General features: G+C 38.9%; 1 protein-coding gene across 10 annotated transcripts in view; it reads left to right on the forward strand.

Annotated features, from left to right (window-relative positions):
* The window catches only part of LOC105473951 (SP100 nuclear antigen), a 132364-nt gene that overhangs the window by 42667 nt on the left and 73305 nt on the right, over positions 1–16392 (forward strand). For 7 of the 10 annotated variants that reach the window (XM_071073514.1, XM_071073509.1, XM_071073511.1 and 4 more), the window contains 6 exons: positions 7969–8094; positions 9127–9210; positions 10757–10840; positions 12956–13009; positions 13688–13852; positions 15676–15729. In XM_071073514.1, coding sequence (XP_070929615.1) covers positions 7969–8094; positions 9127–9210; positions 10757–10840; positions 12956–13009; positions 13688–13852; positions 15676–15729 — 567 coding nt within the window. The remainder of the gene's footprint in view (positions 1–7968; positions 8095–9126; positions 9211–10756; positions 10841–12955; positions 13010–13687; positions 13853–15675; positions 15730–16392) is intronic. The other 3 variants (XM_011728200.2, XM_011728199.3, XM_071073510.1) reach the window with 2 other exon arrangements.

The raw sequence follows: 16392 nt of genomic DNA on the forward strand, positions 1-16392 counted from the left end.
CCTTCCCATGACATGTGGGGGTTACTACAATTCAAGATGAGATTTGGGTGGGGACACAGCCAAACCATATCAGCATTATACTCTTGTTTCTAACCTTAGAGGGAAATCTTTCAGTTTTTTGTCATTAAGTATGATACTAGCTGTGGGCTTGTCATGTATGGCCACTATTGTGCTGAGATACATTCCTTCTGTATCTATTTTGCTGAGAGTTTTTATCATGAAAAAATGTTGAATTTTGTCAAATGCTTTTTCTACATCTATTGAGATGATCATATGGTTTTTGTCCTTCATTCTATTAATGTGGTGTATGACCTTTTTAGATGTGTGTATGTTTAACCATTATTGCATCCCAATGATAAATCTTATTTGATCATGGTGTTTAATGTGCTATTGAATTTGATTTGATAATATTTTGTTGAGGATTTTTCATATACGTTTATCAAGGATAGTGGCCTATAATTTTCTTTTCTTGTAGTGCTCATGTCTAGCTTTGGTATCAGGGTAATGCTGGTTTCATAAAATGAGTTTGGAAGTAGTCCCTCTTATTCAATTTTTGAGAAGAGTTTGAAAAGGATTGCTATTTGTTCTTTAAATATTTGGTAGAATTCAACAGTGAAAGCATCTGGTCCTGAGCTTTTGTTTGGTGGGTGGTGTTTTATTATGGATTAAATCTTACTCATTATTGGTCTGTTCAGATTTTCCTGTTTCTTTAGTATTCAGTCTTGGTAGGCTTTATGTGTTTAGGAATTTATCTATTTCTTCTAGGTTATCCAATTTGTTGGCATTAAATTGTTCATAGTAGGGTCTTATGATTCTTTGTATATATGTGGTATGAGAAAGGTAGTGTCTCCTCTTTCATTTCTGATTTATTCATTTGAATGTTTTCTCTTTTTTCTTAGTCTAGCTAAAGGTTTGTCAATTTTATTTATTTTTTCAAAAAGCCTATGCTTTGTTTTGTTGATCTTATTTTTTTCTAGTTTTAAACTCATTTATTTCTGGTCTGATATTTATTGTTTCCTTCTTTCTGCTAATTTTTGCCTTAGTTCTACTTCTTTGTCTGGTTTCTTGAGGTATAACATTAGGTTGTTTGAGATCTTTCTTCTTTCTTGATGTATTCTTGTGTTTATTGCTATAAACTTCCCCTCTTATAACTGCTTTTGCTGTATCCCAGAAGTTTTGATATGTTATATTTCTATCTTCATTTGCCTCAAGATTTAAAACTTTTTTCTTTTTAATTTCTTCAATGACCCATTGGTTGTTTGGGAGTCCATGTATTTGCAGATTTTTCAAAATTCCTCATTATTGATTTCTAATTTCATATCATTGTGGTCAAAAAATATATCTGATATAATTTCAGCCTTCTTTACTTTGTTAAAACTTGTTTTGTAGCCTAACATATGATATATCCTGTAGAATGTCCCATGTACAATTGAGAAGAGTGGTAGTTTTCTGCTTGTAGATAAAATATTCTATATATGCCTATTAGGTCCCCTTAGTCTAAAGTATAGTTTAAGTTTGATGTGTTCTCATTGATTTTCTCCCTGGACAATCTGTCCATTGCTGAAGGTAGGGTGTTGAAGTCCCCTAGTATTATTGTATTAGTCTCTCTTTCCTTCAGGTCTATTAATATTTGTTTTATATATTTAGTTGCTCAAATATTGGGTGCATATGTTTACAATTGTTATACCATCTTGATAAATTGACTCCTTCATCATTACATAATGACCTTCTTTTTTTCTTTCTTTTTGTTTCTTTTGTTTTTGTTTTTCTTTTGGAGATAGGTTCTTGCTCTGTCACCCAGGCTGGAGTGCACTAGTGCAATCATGGCTCACTGCAGCCTCAACTTCCTGGGCTCAGGCAATCCCCCCAAGTAGCTGAGATGACAGGCATGTACCACCACATCTGTCTCTTTTTTTTTTTTTCTCATTATTTATAGAGACAGGATTGCCCTATGTTGCCCAGGCAGGTCTCAAACTTCCGGGCTCAAGCAATACTTTCACCTCAGCCTCCCAAAGTGCTGGAATTACAGATGTAAGCCATCGTGCCTGGTTTTATCATGACCTTTTTTGCCTTGTTTTATATTATTTGATTCAAACTGTATCTCATCTGATGTAAATATACCTATGCCTTCTTTCTTTCATTTCCATTTGCACAAAATATCTTTTTCTATCTTTTCACTTTAAGTCTATGTGTGTCCTTAAAAGTGAAGTGAGTGTCTTGTAGGCCACGTATACTTGGTTCATGTTTTATAAATTCATTCAGCCACTCTATATCTTTTGATTGGAGAATTTAATCTATTTACATTTAAGATAATTACTGATAGGTGAGTACTTTCTTTTTTTTTTTTTTTTTTTTTTGAGTCAGAGTCTCACTCAGTCACCCAGGCTGGAGTGCAGTGGCACGATCTCAGCTCACTGCAAGCTCTGCCTCCCGGGTTCATGCCATTATCCTGCCTCAGCCTCCCAAGCTGGGACTACAGGTGCCCGCCACCACGCCTGGCTAATGTTTTGCATTTTTAGTAGAGACGAGGTTTCACCATGTTAGCCAGGATGGTCTCGATCTCCTGACCTCGTGATCCACCCACCTCGGCCTCCCAAACATTTTGTTTATTGTTTTCTGCTTGTCTGTAGATTCTTTATTCTTTTCTTTCTCTCTTACTGCCTTCCTTTGTGATTAGGTGATTTTTCTCTAGTGATAACGCTTTGATTCCTCTTTATCTTTTGTGTATTCACTGTAAGTTTTTGCTTTGTGGTTAACATGAAGTTTACACAAAACATCTTATAACAGGCTATTTTAAGCTGATAACAACTTAATTTTGATTACCTACAAAAATTGCACTTTTACTTTACTCCCTCATTTAAAATGTTTGATGTCAGAGTTTACATATTTTTTTTATAGTGTATACCTTAACAAATTATTGTAGCTACTTTTTTTAAAAAATTGTCTTTTAACCTTCATACTAGAGGTAGAAGTGATTTACACACCACCATTACAGTATTATTCTATATTTTGACTGTACATTTACTTTACCAGTGAGTTTTATACTTTCTTATATTTTTATATTATTAGTTAACATTTATTTCTTTCAGCTTTAGCATTTCTTGTAAGACAGGTCTGGTGGTGATGAATGTATTCATCTTTTGTTTTCCTAGCAGAGTCTTTACCTCTCCTTTATTTCTGAAAGACAGCTTTGCCAAGAAAAGTATTCTTGGTTGTCAGGTTTTTGGGGGCACTTTGAATATTTCATCTCATTCTCTCCTGATCTATAAGGTTTCTGCTAAAAAGTTCACTGCTACATTTATTAAAACTCCCTCATATGTTAGTTGTTTCTTTTCTTCTATTGCTTTCAGGATTCTCTCTTTGTCCTTGAATCTGAACAGCTTATTATAGTATGTTTTGGTGTAGTCTTGTTTGCATTGAATCTGATTGGAGACCATTGACCTTTTTGTGCCTGGAAATTTATGTCTTTCACCAGATTGGCAAAGTTTTATACTATTATCTCTTTAAATTAACTTTCTACTTTTGTCTTTCTCTTCCCTTTTATGAATTCCTGTGATTCAAATATTTGCTCTTTTGATGTGTTTCATAAATCCTGTAAACTTTCTTCATGACTTTTCATTCTTTTTTCTTTTTATTCTCTGACTGTATTTCAAATAACCTGTCTTTGAATTCATATTCTTTCTTCTGCATGATCAATTCTGCTGTTGATGCTCTCCGATGCCTTTTTAAATTTCATTCATTGTATTTTTCAGCTCCAGAATTTCTGTTTGATTTTTTAAATAATTTCAATATCTCTGTTAAATTTCTCGTTTTGGTCATTTATTGTCTTCCTGATTTTAGTGAATTGTTTTTCTATATATTCTTAAGGTTTGCTGAGATTACTTAAAACAATTATTTTGAATTTTCTGTGTAAGGCAGTTTGTTGTCTCCATTGCTTTAGGGTCTGCTGTGGGGAGATTATTGTGTTCTTTCGGTCATGTTATGTCTCTTTGGTTTTGATGTTTCTTGTTGCCTTACATTTATGTCTGTGCATTTGAGAAAGTAGGAATTATTTTAGTCTTTGCAGTCTGACTTTGTCTGGGAAAGCCTTTCACCCTATTTAAAGATTCTAGGAAGGCCATCTGGCATGGTGCCAGGGCAGATTTGCTGCTAGAGTCCTCAAGCAGGCTAGTCTGGTGCCTAGGACGACCAATGGGCAGGTCTGTGCTGGGGGGAACCTTGAACCAGAATCTGCAGGGTTCTACAGCACTGGTGCAGGCTTCTTTAGGCACTTCAGTAGGCCTGAAGCCCAGTGCTATTGAAGCCAGCTTGCTGCTGGGATGGGCCTAAAGCCCAGTGCCACTGGGTCCAGTTTGTCACTCAGTCTGGTCTGGATCGTGGGGTCACTGAGGCTGAAATAGAGCTATAGGAGGCTGGAGACTGAGTTTGCAGGGCTGGACTGAATCCTGGGGCTGCAGGATTTAGGTTGGGGTCAGGGTGAGCTTGGAGGTTCCGACCATGGGTACTGGCTAGAGTCTGGGGCTTTGGGAGCCGGATTTTATTGAAGACAGTTCTGTGGTTTGAGTCTAAGGCAAAGTCTTGCACTCACTTCCTTCTCCTTTCCCCAAGCATATGGTATCTCTCTCAGTGCTGTGCTTCCTGGAGTTGGAGAAGGTGACACAGTGAAACTTTTCTTCCTGCCCTTTTCAATGTGCTCCTTCTTATTTCTGTGTTACACCCAGGTGCTGTGATCTTTCATCTGGTTTCCTCAGCTCTTGCAAAGGTGTTTTCATGCATAGGTAGTTGTTCACATCAGTGTTTCTGCAGGGGAAGGAAGGCTGGAGAGTCCTATTCTGCCATCTTCTGCTTCTCCCCAGTTTTCAGAGCAGAGAGTCATATTCTGCTCTGCTTCTCCCCAATTTTCTAATTATATCTTTATTTTTCTATAAGCGCAAAACTTTCCTTTGTTTTCTTATACTAACTGCCTACTCCCACCCAAGACACACAGACTTTGTTCACAGCCTCTGGCTGCTTTTAACAGGTATGAGATGGAAGGGAAAAAGAGAGTAAATCTTTTTAACGGAGGGCCTGTCCCTGGTTAGAGAATGCAAGAAGAAAGAATACGAAAGAGGTTAACTAGGGAATATTAAATAACAAAATACAGTTGACCCCTGGACACTGTGGGGAGGGTACCAATGCCCTATACAGTCAAAAATTTGCACATAACTTTTACCTACCCCAAAACTTAACTGCTGTTGACCAGAAGCCTTACTGCTGACATAAACAGATGATAACACATATTTTCCCTATGTATTATGTGCTGTATTCTCACAATGAAGTAAGATCTCCAAAGTAAAATGTTATTAAGAAAATCATAAGGAAGAGAAAATATATTTACTATTCATTAAGTGGCAATAGATAATCATAAAGATCTTCATCCTCATCATTGAGTAGTTTGAGGAGGAGGAAGGAGAGGACGGGCTGGTCTTGCTGTCTCAGGGGTGGCAGAGGTGGAAGAAAATCTGCATACAAGTGGACTCATGTAGTTCAAGCCCCTGTTGTTCAAGGACCAACTGTATATGAGTAAAACAGATTTTAGATAAAGTGACATGGTATCCATACATTGCCATGTTGTGGAGTTGATGAATAGAAATATGTTGCAAGTTACTTTTCAAAAGTTATCATGAAAACATAGAAATTATGCATGATGCTGCTTGTCAGATTTTCAAAGGAAGGAAGCCCAGGTGAAAGACCTTCAGGAAGGAATGGCAAGTGGGGGGACTCTGGTGTGGTAGACAATGGCACTAGAAGAGACCTTTGGTAATGACTGGAATGTTTGAGATGAGGAAGATACAGAAAGACAAAAAGTGATGTAGCGCTCACGCAGATGCAAAAGTGTTTTTGGAGAAAAAAAGTGACATAGAAGAAGCTTGCAGAGGTAACATTAATAATTAAGAAATAAAGGCTGACTCGAAGCAGGTAGGAAATGTAACAGAGATGCAACATTACATAGGGGACAACAGGCCTGGCACGAGGTGAGGCAGGAAAGCCCCCAGGGCACAGCTTGTAAGGAGATCTCACTTGGCATGTGAGACTGAGCTTCCTTAAATTTCAAGGCACCTAAGGCATCACCTTCATCTCACCCTAGTTCTGACTCTAAGAGACAGTAATTTTTTTAAAGTGTAGATAAAAAGAGTACGAATAGAAAAAATATATAGAGGGAAAAAAATACCAAGAAATAGGAAAAATGGAGGGAGGCACAAAGAAAAGTATGCAGAAAATGAGTTAAAGGACAATGAATGAAAAATTGGTAGAGAGTGGATCACGCAAAGAAGGGAAGAGAGAAGACAAATCAAGACATTCTCTGATCTGAGGAGACAAGAACTGGAAAGGAGGCACAGGGTTTGTCCTATTACTATGGGGGACCAGCTGCCTCCTTATCGAAATGGCCCCTGTGACTCCACCTCCACCCCCAGATTATAATAGGCCTCTCCTCAGGCATCACTTCCTCTCCATGGCTCAATCACCATCTAGGATCTGTTGATTTCTAAACATACGTCTCCAGCTCAGACCTGTCCTCTTGACTCCTTTCCCCAATTGCCTGAAGACCTTTAGTTAAAGACCTGAAGAACATCTCTCTTCAGAAGCTGCATCTGTCATCTATTGCTGTGTAATGAAACAAACCATCCTGAAACTTAATGGCTTAAAACAATCATCATTTCATTTGCCACTTCTGTCAATCCCAACTTTAAAATATCTCTAACTTGTCCATTTCTCTTCATCTCCAGCACAAACATCCTAATCTAGATCCCTGTCACTCTCACTAAAATTAGAGGAACAGTCTCCTGTCTGGCCCCCAACCTTACTCCTCTCAAGTCTGCACCTCAGCTGAATGGACTTTTCTAAAATAGAAACCAGTTGATATGACTCTCCTGTTTGAAACCCAGTGCCTTCATGTGGCCCTTAGCAGTAGGTCAGCACTGCTTGCAGTGGTGAATTGAAGGATGCCTACCACGCACCTGCACATTCCCCATCACCCTCTTCTCACCCCTTCATGCCACATTCCCACCACACTAAGCTTCCTTTACTTACTGGAATTTGCCAAGCTCTCTTTCTTTCATCTCTGCCTTTATATATGCTTTTGGGAAAACAGTTGGGGGTAATCTTTCAAAGCTGAAAATATACATGCCCTATAACTCAACAATTACATTCCTCAACAGAAACCAACAAAAATGTGTGTTATGTCACCAAAACACATAGAAAAGAATGCTCAGGGCAGCTTTATTCATAGAAGCCAAATGCTTGAAATTGCACAATTGAATAAATAATTCATGGCTTATTTTTATAATGGAATACTATCTAGTAGTGAAAATAATTATTCAAAATGAATACAGATGACTTTCACAAGCATGTTGAGTAAAATATACATATAATTTTGGGGGATTTGGCTTCTTTGGGGAGATCTATATATATTGAGAGAGAGGTGGGGGAGAGAGAAAGAGCGAGAGAAAAGAGATGATTCAATTTATATAAATTACACAGCAAGCAAACTTAATCTCGGTGTTTGAAACCTCAATGATAGTTGGCTTTGAGCAAGTTAGTGGAAACAGTGGGAAGTGTCACTAGGAGGTATCTGGGGTATTGGTAATCTGTTTTTTGATCAAAGTGATTTACTTCCTTTGTGATCATTCAAAACCCACTTTTATTCATCTGTCTTATACTACCATTATAATTTTTATTTTTTTTAAAAAAGCAAAATATTAACCATCAAAGGATGAGAAGAGCAGGTAAAGGGAAAGGTAAAAAACAAAACAGAGCCAAGAGAGGCACAAAGGAAGGGACAGAGTTGAGCAAAAGGAAAAACAGGGAGGTGAGGTGAAGGTCTAGCCCCAGCAGTGAAATTGCAGACAGGAGGAGTTATTAATGATAGTGAAGGAGGTCCACTGGGGAGACAAATGAAAATTCTTCATTTATTATAATTTGGCCCAGGGGCAGAGCCACACAACCATGGAATCCAAATTAATTCCTGTTCTGTGCGACTGGTGGATATAAAAAAGGAAAAACCATATTGTACTTCAACTGCTGAATGCCGAGCCCAGGCATCTGACATAATAGGTAAGGCTGCCCGGGAGAAGTTGTAACTGTGAGCCACAGGTTACCAGGTAAGGGGCTCGGGGACTTCATCAGGGCCCATCGGGGCAGTGCAGGTACCTGGGATGGAGGCAGGAAGGGAAAGGGGCTGGTACCTGATGCGGTGAGTCTTCAGCTTGACAGAAGAAAGCCCTTGGGAGCTGGGAAAATACCAGAAGACAGAAATGGAGGTAATCAGTAAGAATGTCAGAGAGGCTATTTCTGAAGTCAGAGAGGGCTGGCTCATGCCTGTAACCCCAGAACTTTGGGAGGCTAAGGCAGGCAGATCACTTGAGTCCAGGAGCTCAAGATCAGCCTGGGCAACATGACGAAACCCCATCTCTACAAAAAATATGAAAATTAGCCAGACAAGATGACAATGTCTGTAGTCCCAGCAACTTAGGAAGCTGAGACAGGAGCATCGTTTGAGCCAGGGACGCGGAAGTTGCAGTAAGCCAAGATTCTGCCACTGCACTCCAGATTGGGCAACAGAGCAAGACTCTGTCTCAAATAAAATAAAAAAGGAAAAAATAAAAAATAAATAAAAATAAAAATAAAGTAAGAGAGGAAGTCATGGGAGAGGAGTTTAAAAAAAAAAAAAAAAAAAAGATCAGGGAGCCAAGATATTCACAAGAGGAGATGGGGGAAGAAACACAGCAGACAAAGAGAGGTATAAAGAGACACCATCACCAGAAACAGAGGCAGAAGCAGGGGAGATGGCAGAACAAAGAGGAAAGATGAGAAGTAAAATGAGAGTGAAAGAGAAAAGTAGAATGAGGGTTGGGGTAAGAACAGTGTCAGTGGATGGGCACAACTGCCTTCTGTGTGTCGATTTTATCAGCTTTTGGTTAAGAACCTGGAACAAACTGCAGGTGGCATGCATTCCAGGAACACTCCAGGGTCTTGAGTTAACTTAGCTTTCCAGGTCTTCCTAGTGCTCTTATTGTGGAATTTCCTGGTGCGTGGACTCGTTGGTCACACCCTGAGACTCTTAATGGTTTTTGCTCCTTCGTGCAGTCATCAGCAGTGAGGACTCTGAAGGATCCACCGATGTTGATGAGCCCCTAGAAGTCTTCATCTCACCAGTGAGAAGTAAGCCTGGTAAGGAAGTTTGGGAGAGCAAGACTTGGGCTGTGGGAATCTGATTTAAGAGCTACTGTTTCCTGATGCATTTTATTCTGAGCTCATTCTGTAAAATGGGTCCATTTTATCCTGGGATCCCATTCTTTGCATTAATTTTACTTGACCTTTTTGGAAAATGCAGAGAGACAAGAAATTGTTAGAAACTTATTTTTGAGAATTAGCCTTCTTTCTTGATGGAGTCTATTAATCAATATTCATACCCATACATTGATTATATAGCAGGAATAGGCTAGCAAAGTGATGAGTTTGTTTTTAAAACCAACTAGTTGCTACGTCTATATAATGTTAGATTTATATAGTGACTTTTACAGAGAATAGAAAGCTAAATATTCCTTTATGGGAAGATCTTATTGTCATCTGATCACGAACTTTGAATAGGATCAAAATAGGATGAGAATCCAACTGTCTGGTGTTGGCAAAAATAAACACCTGAGATAAAGTATTCTGAAACCTGAAGTATTGTTTCTGACAGCATTCTTCAGCAAGTCATGGCACATTTAGTGATTTTTCAAAAGACTTTTGCAGATTGTCTTACTTTTAAATTTACGATAACCTTAAAAGGGTAAACAGAATAGAGATTCTCATCCTTGTTTCCTAGAAGAGAGAACACAATTGCATAGATGTTTCAAAGTCATCTCCACAATCTCATGGTAAATTAAAAGAAAGACAAGGCTAGTATCCTGGATTCTGAGTTACTTCCTTTGTGAAATGAAAGACAGAAACATTATTAAAATCTTGTATTATCTCAATCCTATTTGCAGCATGAGTTGTCATAAGATTTATAACTTTTTAGTGTTCAAATTGGTTGATTTGTTTTGCCCTTTACTTTCTAGATCCAGGGGATATTAGAAACATGCCACTTTAGGGAAAATACACTAGGGAAAGACCTAAGAGCAAAGAAGAACCTCATCTTGATGTTATAAAATAACAATGTAGTAATACATTCATTCTAATTGCTCAATGCATCTTTCAAAGTAAAATGTAAATTTGCATTAGTTTTTGGACAGTACGTACTCTAACTTTGATCTTGGTGTAAGCAAACTGCTCTAAAAATTAGTCCCAAAATATGTCTTTGGCTCAAACACAAGAGGAAGTTATTTCTCAGCCTTATAAACAATTCAGGAAGGCACTGTGTTGGTGGGAGATAGAAGAGGCTCACATCTTTATCAGAAGATCTTCAAGGTCTCTCTGCATGAAAAATAGAAGCAGAAACAAAGGAAATGTGGAGTGGCAAGTAGAAGGGATAAGAAGTAAAAGAAGTGTGGGAAAGCAAAGGCCAAGCAAACCAAAATTTCCCTCTGGGGACAAGAATGGAGTATCGCTAACCCACAATAACCCACAATGCAGGTAACTTGAAAGGATCGAGACAAGCGTGGCCTGTGTACAGGCGAGGACTTGCACGCATTTTCAAGGTTTTCTAGGTTTTCTTATTAGGGAATTTCCTACTGAATTGATTCCTTGGTCACACACTGAGACCTCTAAAGAATCCCATTCTTTTGTGCAGTGATCAATAATGACAACTCTTTAGAATCAAATGAGGAAAAGGAGGGCCAAGAAGCCACTTGCTCACGACCCCAGACTGTACCAGGTAAGAATATTTTGCAACCCGAGGCTGCAGAATATCCAGAGTACAAATCCAGAACTCTGTTTTCTTGATTAGTTTCATTCCGAGTGGTCTCCTTATTCCTTGATTCTGTAAATTCTAGAATACCACTTTCTACATTTAACCTCTCTTGCCCTGTTGAGAAACAGAAGACATTAGGAAGACATTATAAACTCTGGTTGAACTGGATTGGTTCAATCGACTGACACATTGAAAATGTAGCAAAAATATTCTAGTAAAATAACAGTCTTTTTTAACAACAAACTATCAAGAGTTATTATTTTAAGGGTCGAAATAATGTACTTATTCTCTACTGCTACCCTTTGTATTTGATAGAGCATGATAAGCACAGTCTTCCTTTATTCATTGATAATATTGTCTTAATCACAAACTCCAAAAGTCTTCAAAGAATAATTTGTGCTGCTATTTAATTATTAATGGAAAAACAAAAAAGGGGGGACTTCAGCTACACCCAAACCCAAATTATAGTTCACTCATTGGCTTACATTGTGATTTTTCACAGGGCTTTTGTAAATGAACCTTCATTTCCCCATCACAAAAACCTTAACAGGGAGGTAGGATAACTAGTTTATCCCTGCTTTATATGTGAGAAAATGGGAGCTAGTGGTGTTTAAGAGTCATTTACAATCAGGCACGGTGGCTCACACCTACAGTGCCAGCACTTTGGGAGGCTGAGGCAGGTGGGTTGCTTGAGCTCAGGAGTTTGAGATCAGCCTGGACAACATGGAGAAACTCAATCTCTACCAAAAATATAAAAATTAGCTGGGCATGGGCTGGGTGCGGTGGCTCACTCCTGTAATCCCAGCACTTTGGGAGGCCGAGATGGGCAGATCACGAGATTAGGAGTTCGAGACCATCCTGGCCAATATGGTGAAACCCTGCCTCTACTAAAAATACAAAAATTAGCTGGGCGTGGTGGCACTCGCCTGTAGTCCCAGCTACTCAGGAGGCTGAGGCAGAAGAATCACTTGAACCCGGGAGAGGGATGTTGCAGTGAGCCGAGATCATGCCACTGCACTACAACTTGGGTGACAGAGCGAGACTCCATTAAAAAAAAAAAAAAGAAAGCTCGGGAGGCTGAGGTGAGAGAGTCACTGGAGCCTGGGAAATTGAGGCTGCAGTAAGTTACGATTGTGCCACTGCACTCCAGCCTGGGTGACAGAGTGAGACCCTATCTCAAAAAAAAATAATGAAAAAGAACAAGATCATGTATTTTGAGAGAACATAAATGGAGCTGGAGGCTATTATCCTTAGCAAACTAATGCAGGAAGGGAAAACCAAATACCACATGTTTTCACTTGTAAGTGGGATCTAAATAATAAGAACTTATGAACACAAAGAAGGAAACAGCAGACACTCGGGTCTACCTGAGGATGGATGGTTGGAGGAGGGAGAGGAGCAGAAAAGATAACTATTGAGTACTGGGCTTAATCCCTGGGTGACGAAATCATCTGTACAACAAACTCCTGTGACACACGTTTACCCATGTGACAAACCTTCACATATATCCCCAAACCTGAAATAAAAGTTGAAAAAATTTAATAAAAAAGAGGCATTTCCAAATAATACACACAGAGGATGACAGGGATTGCTGGGCAGGATCCCAACATTATGACCCTGAACCTCCAGAACTGGATTCACTAGAAGGAGAGAGAGAAAAATGCTCATCAAAATTTCGTTATTGGCGGGGTGTGACGGCTCACGCCTGTAATCCCAGCATTTTGGGAGGCCAAGGCGGGCAGATCACCTGAGGTAAGGAGTTCGAGACCAGTCTGACCAACATGGTGAAACCCCATTTTTACTAAAAATACAAAAATTAGCTGGGCATGGTGGCGCGTGCCTATAGTCCCTGCTACTCAGGAGGTTGAGGCAGGAGAATCACTTGAACCCGGGAGGCAAAGGCTGCAGTGTGCCAAGATCACGCCACTGCACTCCAGCCTGGGTGATAGAGCAAGACTCCATCTCAAAAAAAAAAAAAAAAACTTTCTTATTAACCCAAGCCCATTTGCCGTGTCAGTTGTCGTAGAATTTATAAGTCTCTTGCATACAAATAATGGGTTTCTCCCTTTTACTTTACAGAGCCCATGGATTCCAGAAAATCATCTATATTCAGAGAAAAGTTTAGGAAAAGAGGTAAGAGAAAATAACAACTCTTCATGGTTATAAATGAACAATATTTTCTACAAAAGAGTCAGTCTAATTCCTTGCTATATCCTTCAAAGTAAAATATAAGTTTGCTTTAAATTTCAATGGTTCCTATTTTAACTTTTGTATTAGTTAGGTTGGCTAACTGCTATAACATATGAACCCAAAGAAGTCAATGACTCCAACATAACAAAAGGTTTTTTATTTTTTTTTTTTAGTAGAAGTTTATATTTTTTTCAACTGAATATTTCAAGGATTTTTAGATGGGGGAGAGGTTGGGCTCTGTTTCAAGCAGTTCTTCAAGCAAGCAGGCAAGTAGAAGATCTGCCTTCTTTGATCCTAGACTTCCATGGTTGCCCTGAGAGAGAAGCAAATGTACAAATAAATACAAATCCATATCCAAAAACCACAACAAATCCATAAAGAGACAAGTAAAGAAAGAAAGATAATGTAGTGTAAGAAGACAGAGGGCCAAGACAAAGCAGAGATGCCCACTAGGGCTAAAATTTTCTCAGCCTCAGGCTCAGGTGACAGTGAGGGATAAAATACTAACCTTGAGCTACAAAAATCTGAATCAAAAGGCAGATCATGGAGGTTTGAGGTCACGGACATTCTTGCCCTGAAGTTTCAGAGCATCACAAATCTTTCCTAGTTTCCTTTTCATAGAATATTCTTCTGGCTTGGTTCCCTTATCATACATTGAGACCTCCAAAGGACATTTGCTCCTTTCTGCAGTGATAGGACAAGACTGCAACTTTTCAGACTCCAGCGAGGAGGAGGCGCTCCCAGAAGTCTTAAGCAGGGCACTGAGAAGCAAGCATGGTGAGAAGGGTAAGAACAGCCCCCTTGACTCCAGGGCTCTGACTTCAGAGCATCTCTTCCCTGGTACACTGTGCTCTAGGCATGCACAACAGCTATCCAGGAGCCAGTTCTCTGCATCTAACTCATCTGGTCATTTTGAAAAATGCAAAGAAAGAAGTGACTCTAAATTCAGACTTAACAAGATGGTTGTGGTTGAGTGGCACTGCCCTGTTTACTACATACTGCCTGTATTAGTCCTTTTTCATGTTGCTGATAAAGACATACCTGAGACTGGGTAATTTACAAAAGAAAGAGGTTTAATGGACTTACAGTTCCACATGACTGGGGAGGCCTCACAATCATGGCAGAAGGTGAAAGGCACGTCTCACATGGCGGCAGACAAGAGAAGAGAGCTTGTGCTGAGAAACTTCCCCTTATATAATCATTCAGATCTTGTGAGACTTATTCACTATCACGAGAACAGCACAGGAAAGACCTGCCTCCATGATTCAATTACCTGCCACCGGGTCCCTCCCACAACACATGGGAATTCAAGATGAGATTTGGGTGGGGACACAGCCAAACCATATCACTGCCAGACCTATTAACTCCAAAGTATTAGATTTATGGAGTGATTTCTACTTCTGCCCATTCCCTGTTTTATAGAGAAGAGAAAGTACGTTAGTCTGTTATTGCTTGATTTTGTCACAAACTTGTTCAAAATTCCAAAGCTTCTGGTCATACTCTCTAGTTATTGACAGAAAGACAGGCTCCTGGTTCTTACCATCAAATTCAATTCATAGCTTTTGACAGATGGCCCCCAAAATGAAATTGGCCAAATAGTGATATTTGAAAATATATTTGCAAATAAGATCTTCTTGCATCTTTACAACAACCTAAAATGTGGGCAAGATAACTATTGTTCCTCCCATTTGACAGATGGGGAAACTCAGGCACACTTAAGGATCTTTTTTCTTTGCACATCATATATGAAAAGTTATGGGAAGAGACAAGACTAACAGCCCAAATTCTTAATAAATATTCATAATCCTCTATAAAACCTTCAAAGCTAGATGTACTTCAAAGTTCAAAAAATGTTTCATTATTTTAGAAAGACAATGTGATTTATATTCTATATACAACAAAATACCCCAGTAGGATCCAGGAAGAATCCCATTCTCAAATATACTAATGTTTATACAGCAAATTATATAAATATTCACACGAAATATGATAAGATTTTACATAGACTCATGGCAACTCAAGTCCAGATTCACTGCCAAATTTGTTAACTGCAAACCTATGAAAACAATATTGGTTATTAAAATATCTTTGAGACCAGGTGTGGTGACTCACGCCTGTAATCCCAACACTTTGGGAGGCTGAGGCAGGTGGATCTTTTGAGCCCAGGAGTTCAAGACCAGCCTGGGCAACATGGCAAACCCCATTTCTACAAAAAAATACCAAAAATTAGCTGGGCATGGTGGTGCACGCCTGTAGTCCCAATAACTTGGGAAGCTGAGGTGGAAGGATCATTTGAGCCTGGAAGGTCAAGACTGTAGTGAGCCAAGATTACACCACTGCCCTTCAACTTGGCTGACAGAGTGAGACCCTGTCTCAAATTTAAAAAAAAAAAAAAAAAAAAAAAAAAAAGTCACTGATTTTGCAATTACACTAAAGGATTGTGGATCTGTGCTCCATTTCATAGTAATCCCTTTCCCTTAGATGGGAAGAGACAGAAATGATCCTCAGAGAATATTTGTAGTCCAAATTCTGTCAACACTGTAAGTAGCCATAAGACTTATAGATCTTTTAGTTAGATATTATTGATTTGGTTTTCCTTTACTTTCTAGATCCTGTGACTTCCAGAAGTACATCTACTTGGGGAATACCCAACAGGAAGAGACGTAAGAGCAATTAAAAACTCTTGATGTAACAAATGTCTTTCTCTGCTACAAAAGCTACATTCAGTTTTTTTGTTATATCCTTTAAAATAAAAAATTAATTTGTTGGGATTTTAGATGATTTGAATTTTACATTTTCTTTTTTTTTTTTTTGAGACGGAGGCATTTTACATTTTCAACTAGATGAGTTGGGCTAGTATAAAACATAAACCTCAAAATGTTCAAAGGTACAAGCTCAACATAAGTTTATTTTTCACTCACATAAATAGGGTAAAGTAGTTCCTGAGTGGAAGGGGTGCCCACACAGTCATTCAGGGCCCAGCTGATGGAGGCTCTGACATCTTTAAGATGTTGCTTCCATGGTTCCCTTGGATAAGAAACTGAGATGGAAGCAGAAGTATGTGCAAACTAATAATGAAAGGATAAGAAGTTTAAGAAACAACGTCATCCCCAGCCCCAGCCTCAGAGAGGGCTCCTAGAGCAATCTTGACCAACAGGTCAGATGATCAAAGCCAAAGAGTGGCCTAGTAGTAGGAATATTTCTCCCCCTCCTACACAAGCTTCTCTTGTTCAGTTTTTCTTTTAAAGAATTCCCTGCCGACTTCTTTAAAGAATTTTCTTTTAAAAAATTCCCTAAGACTCAGACTAAGACTGTTAAGGAATTTT

This window comes from Macaca nemestrina, chromosome 11 (assembly GCF_043159975.1).
Source record: "Macaca nemestrina isolate mMacNem1 chromosome 11, mMacNem.hap1, whole genome shotgun sequence".
Lineage (NCBI taxonomy): Eukaryota > Metazoa > Chordata > Mammalia > Primates > Cercopithecidae > Macaca > Macaca nemestrina.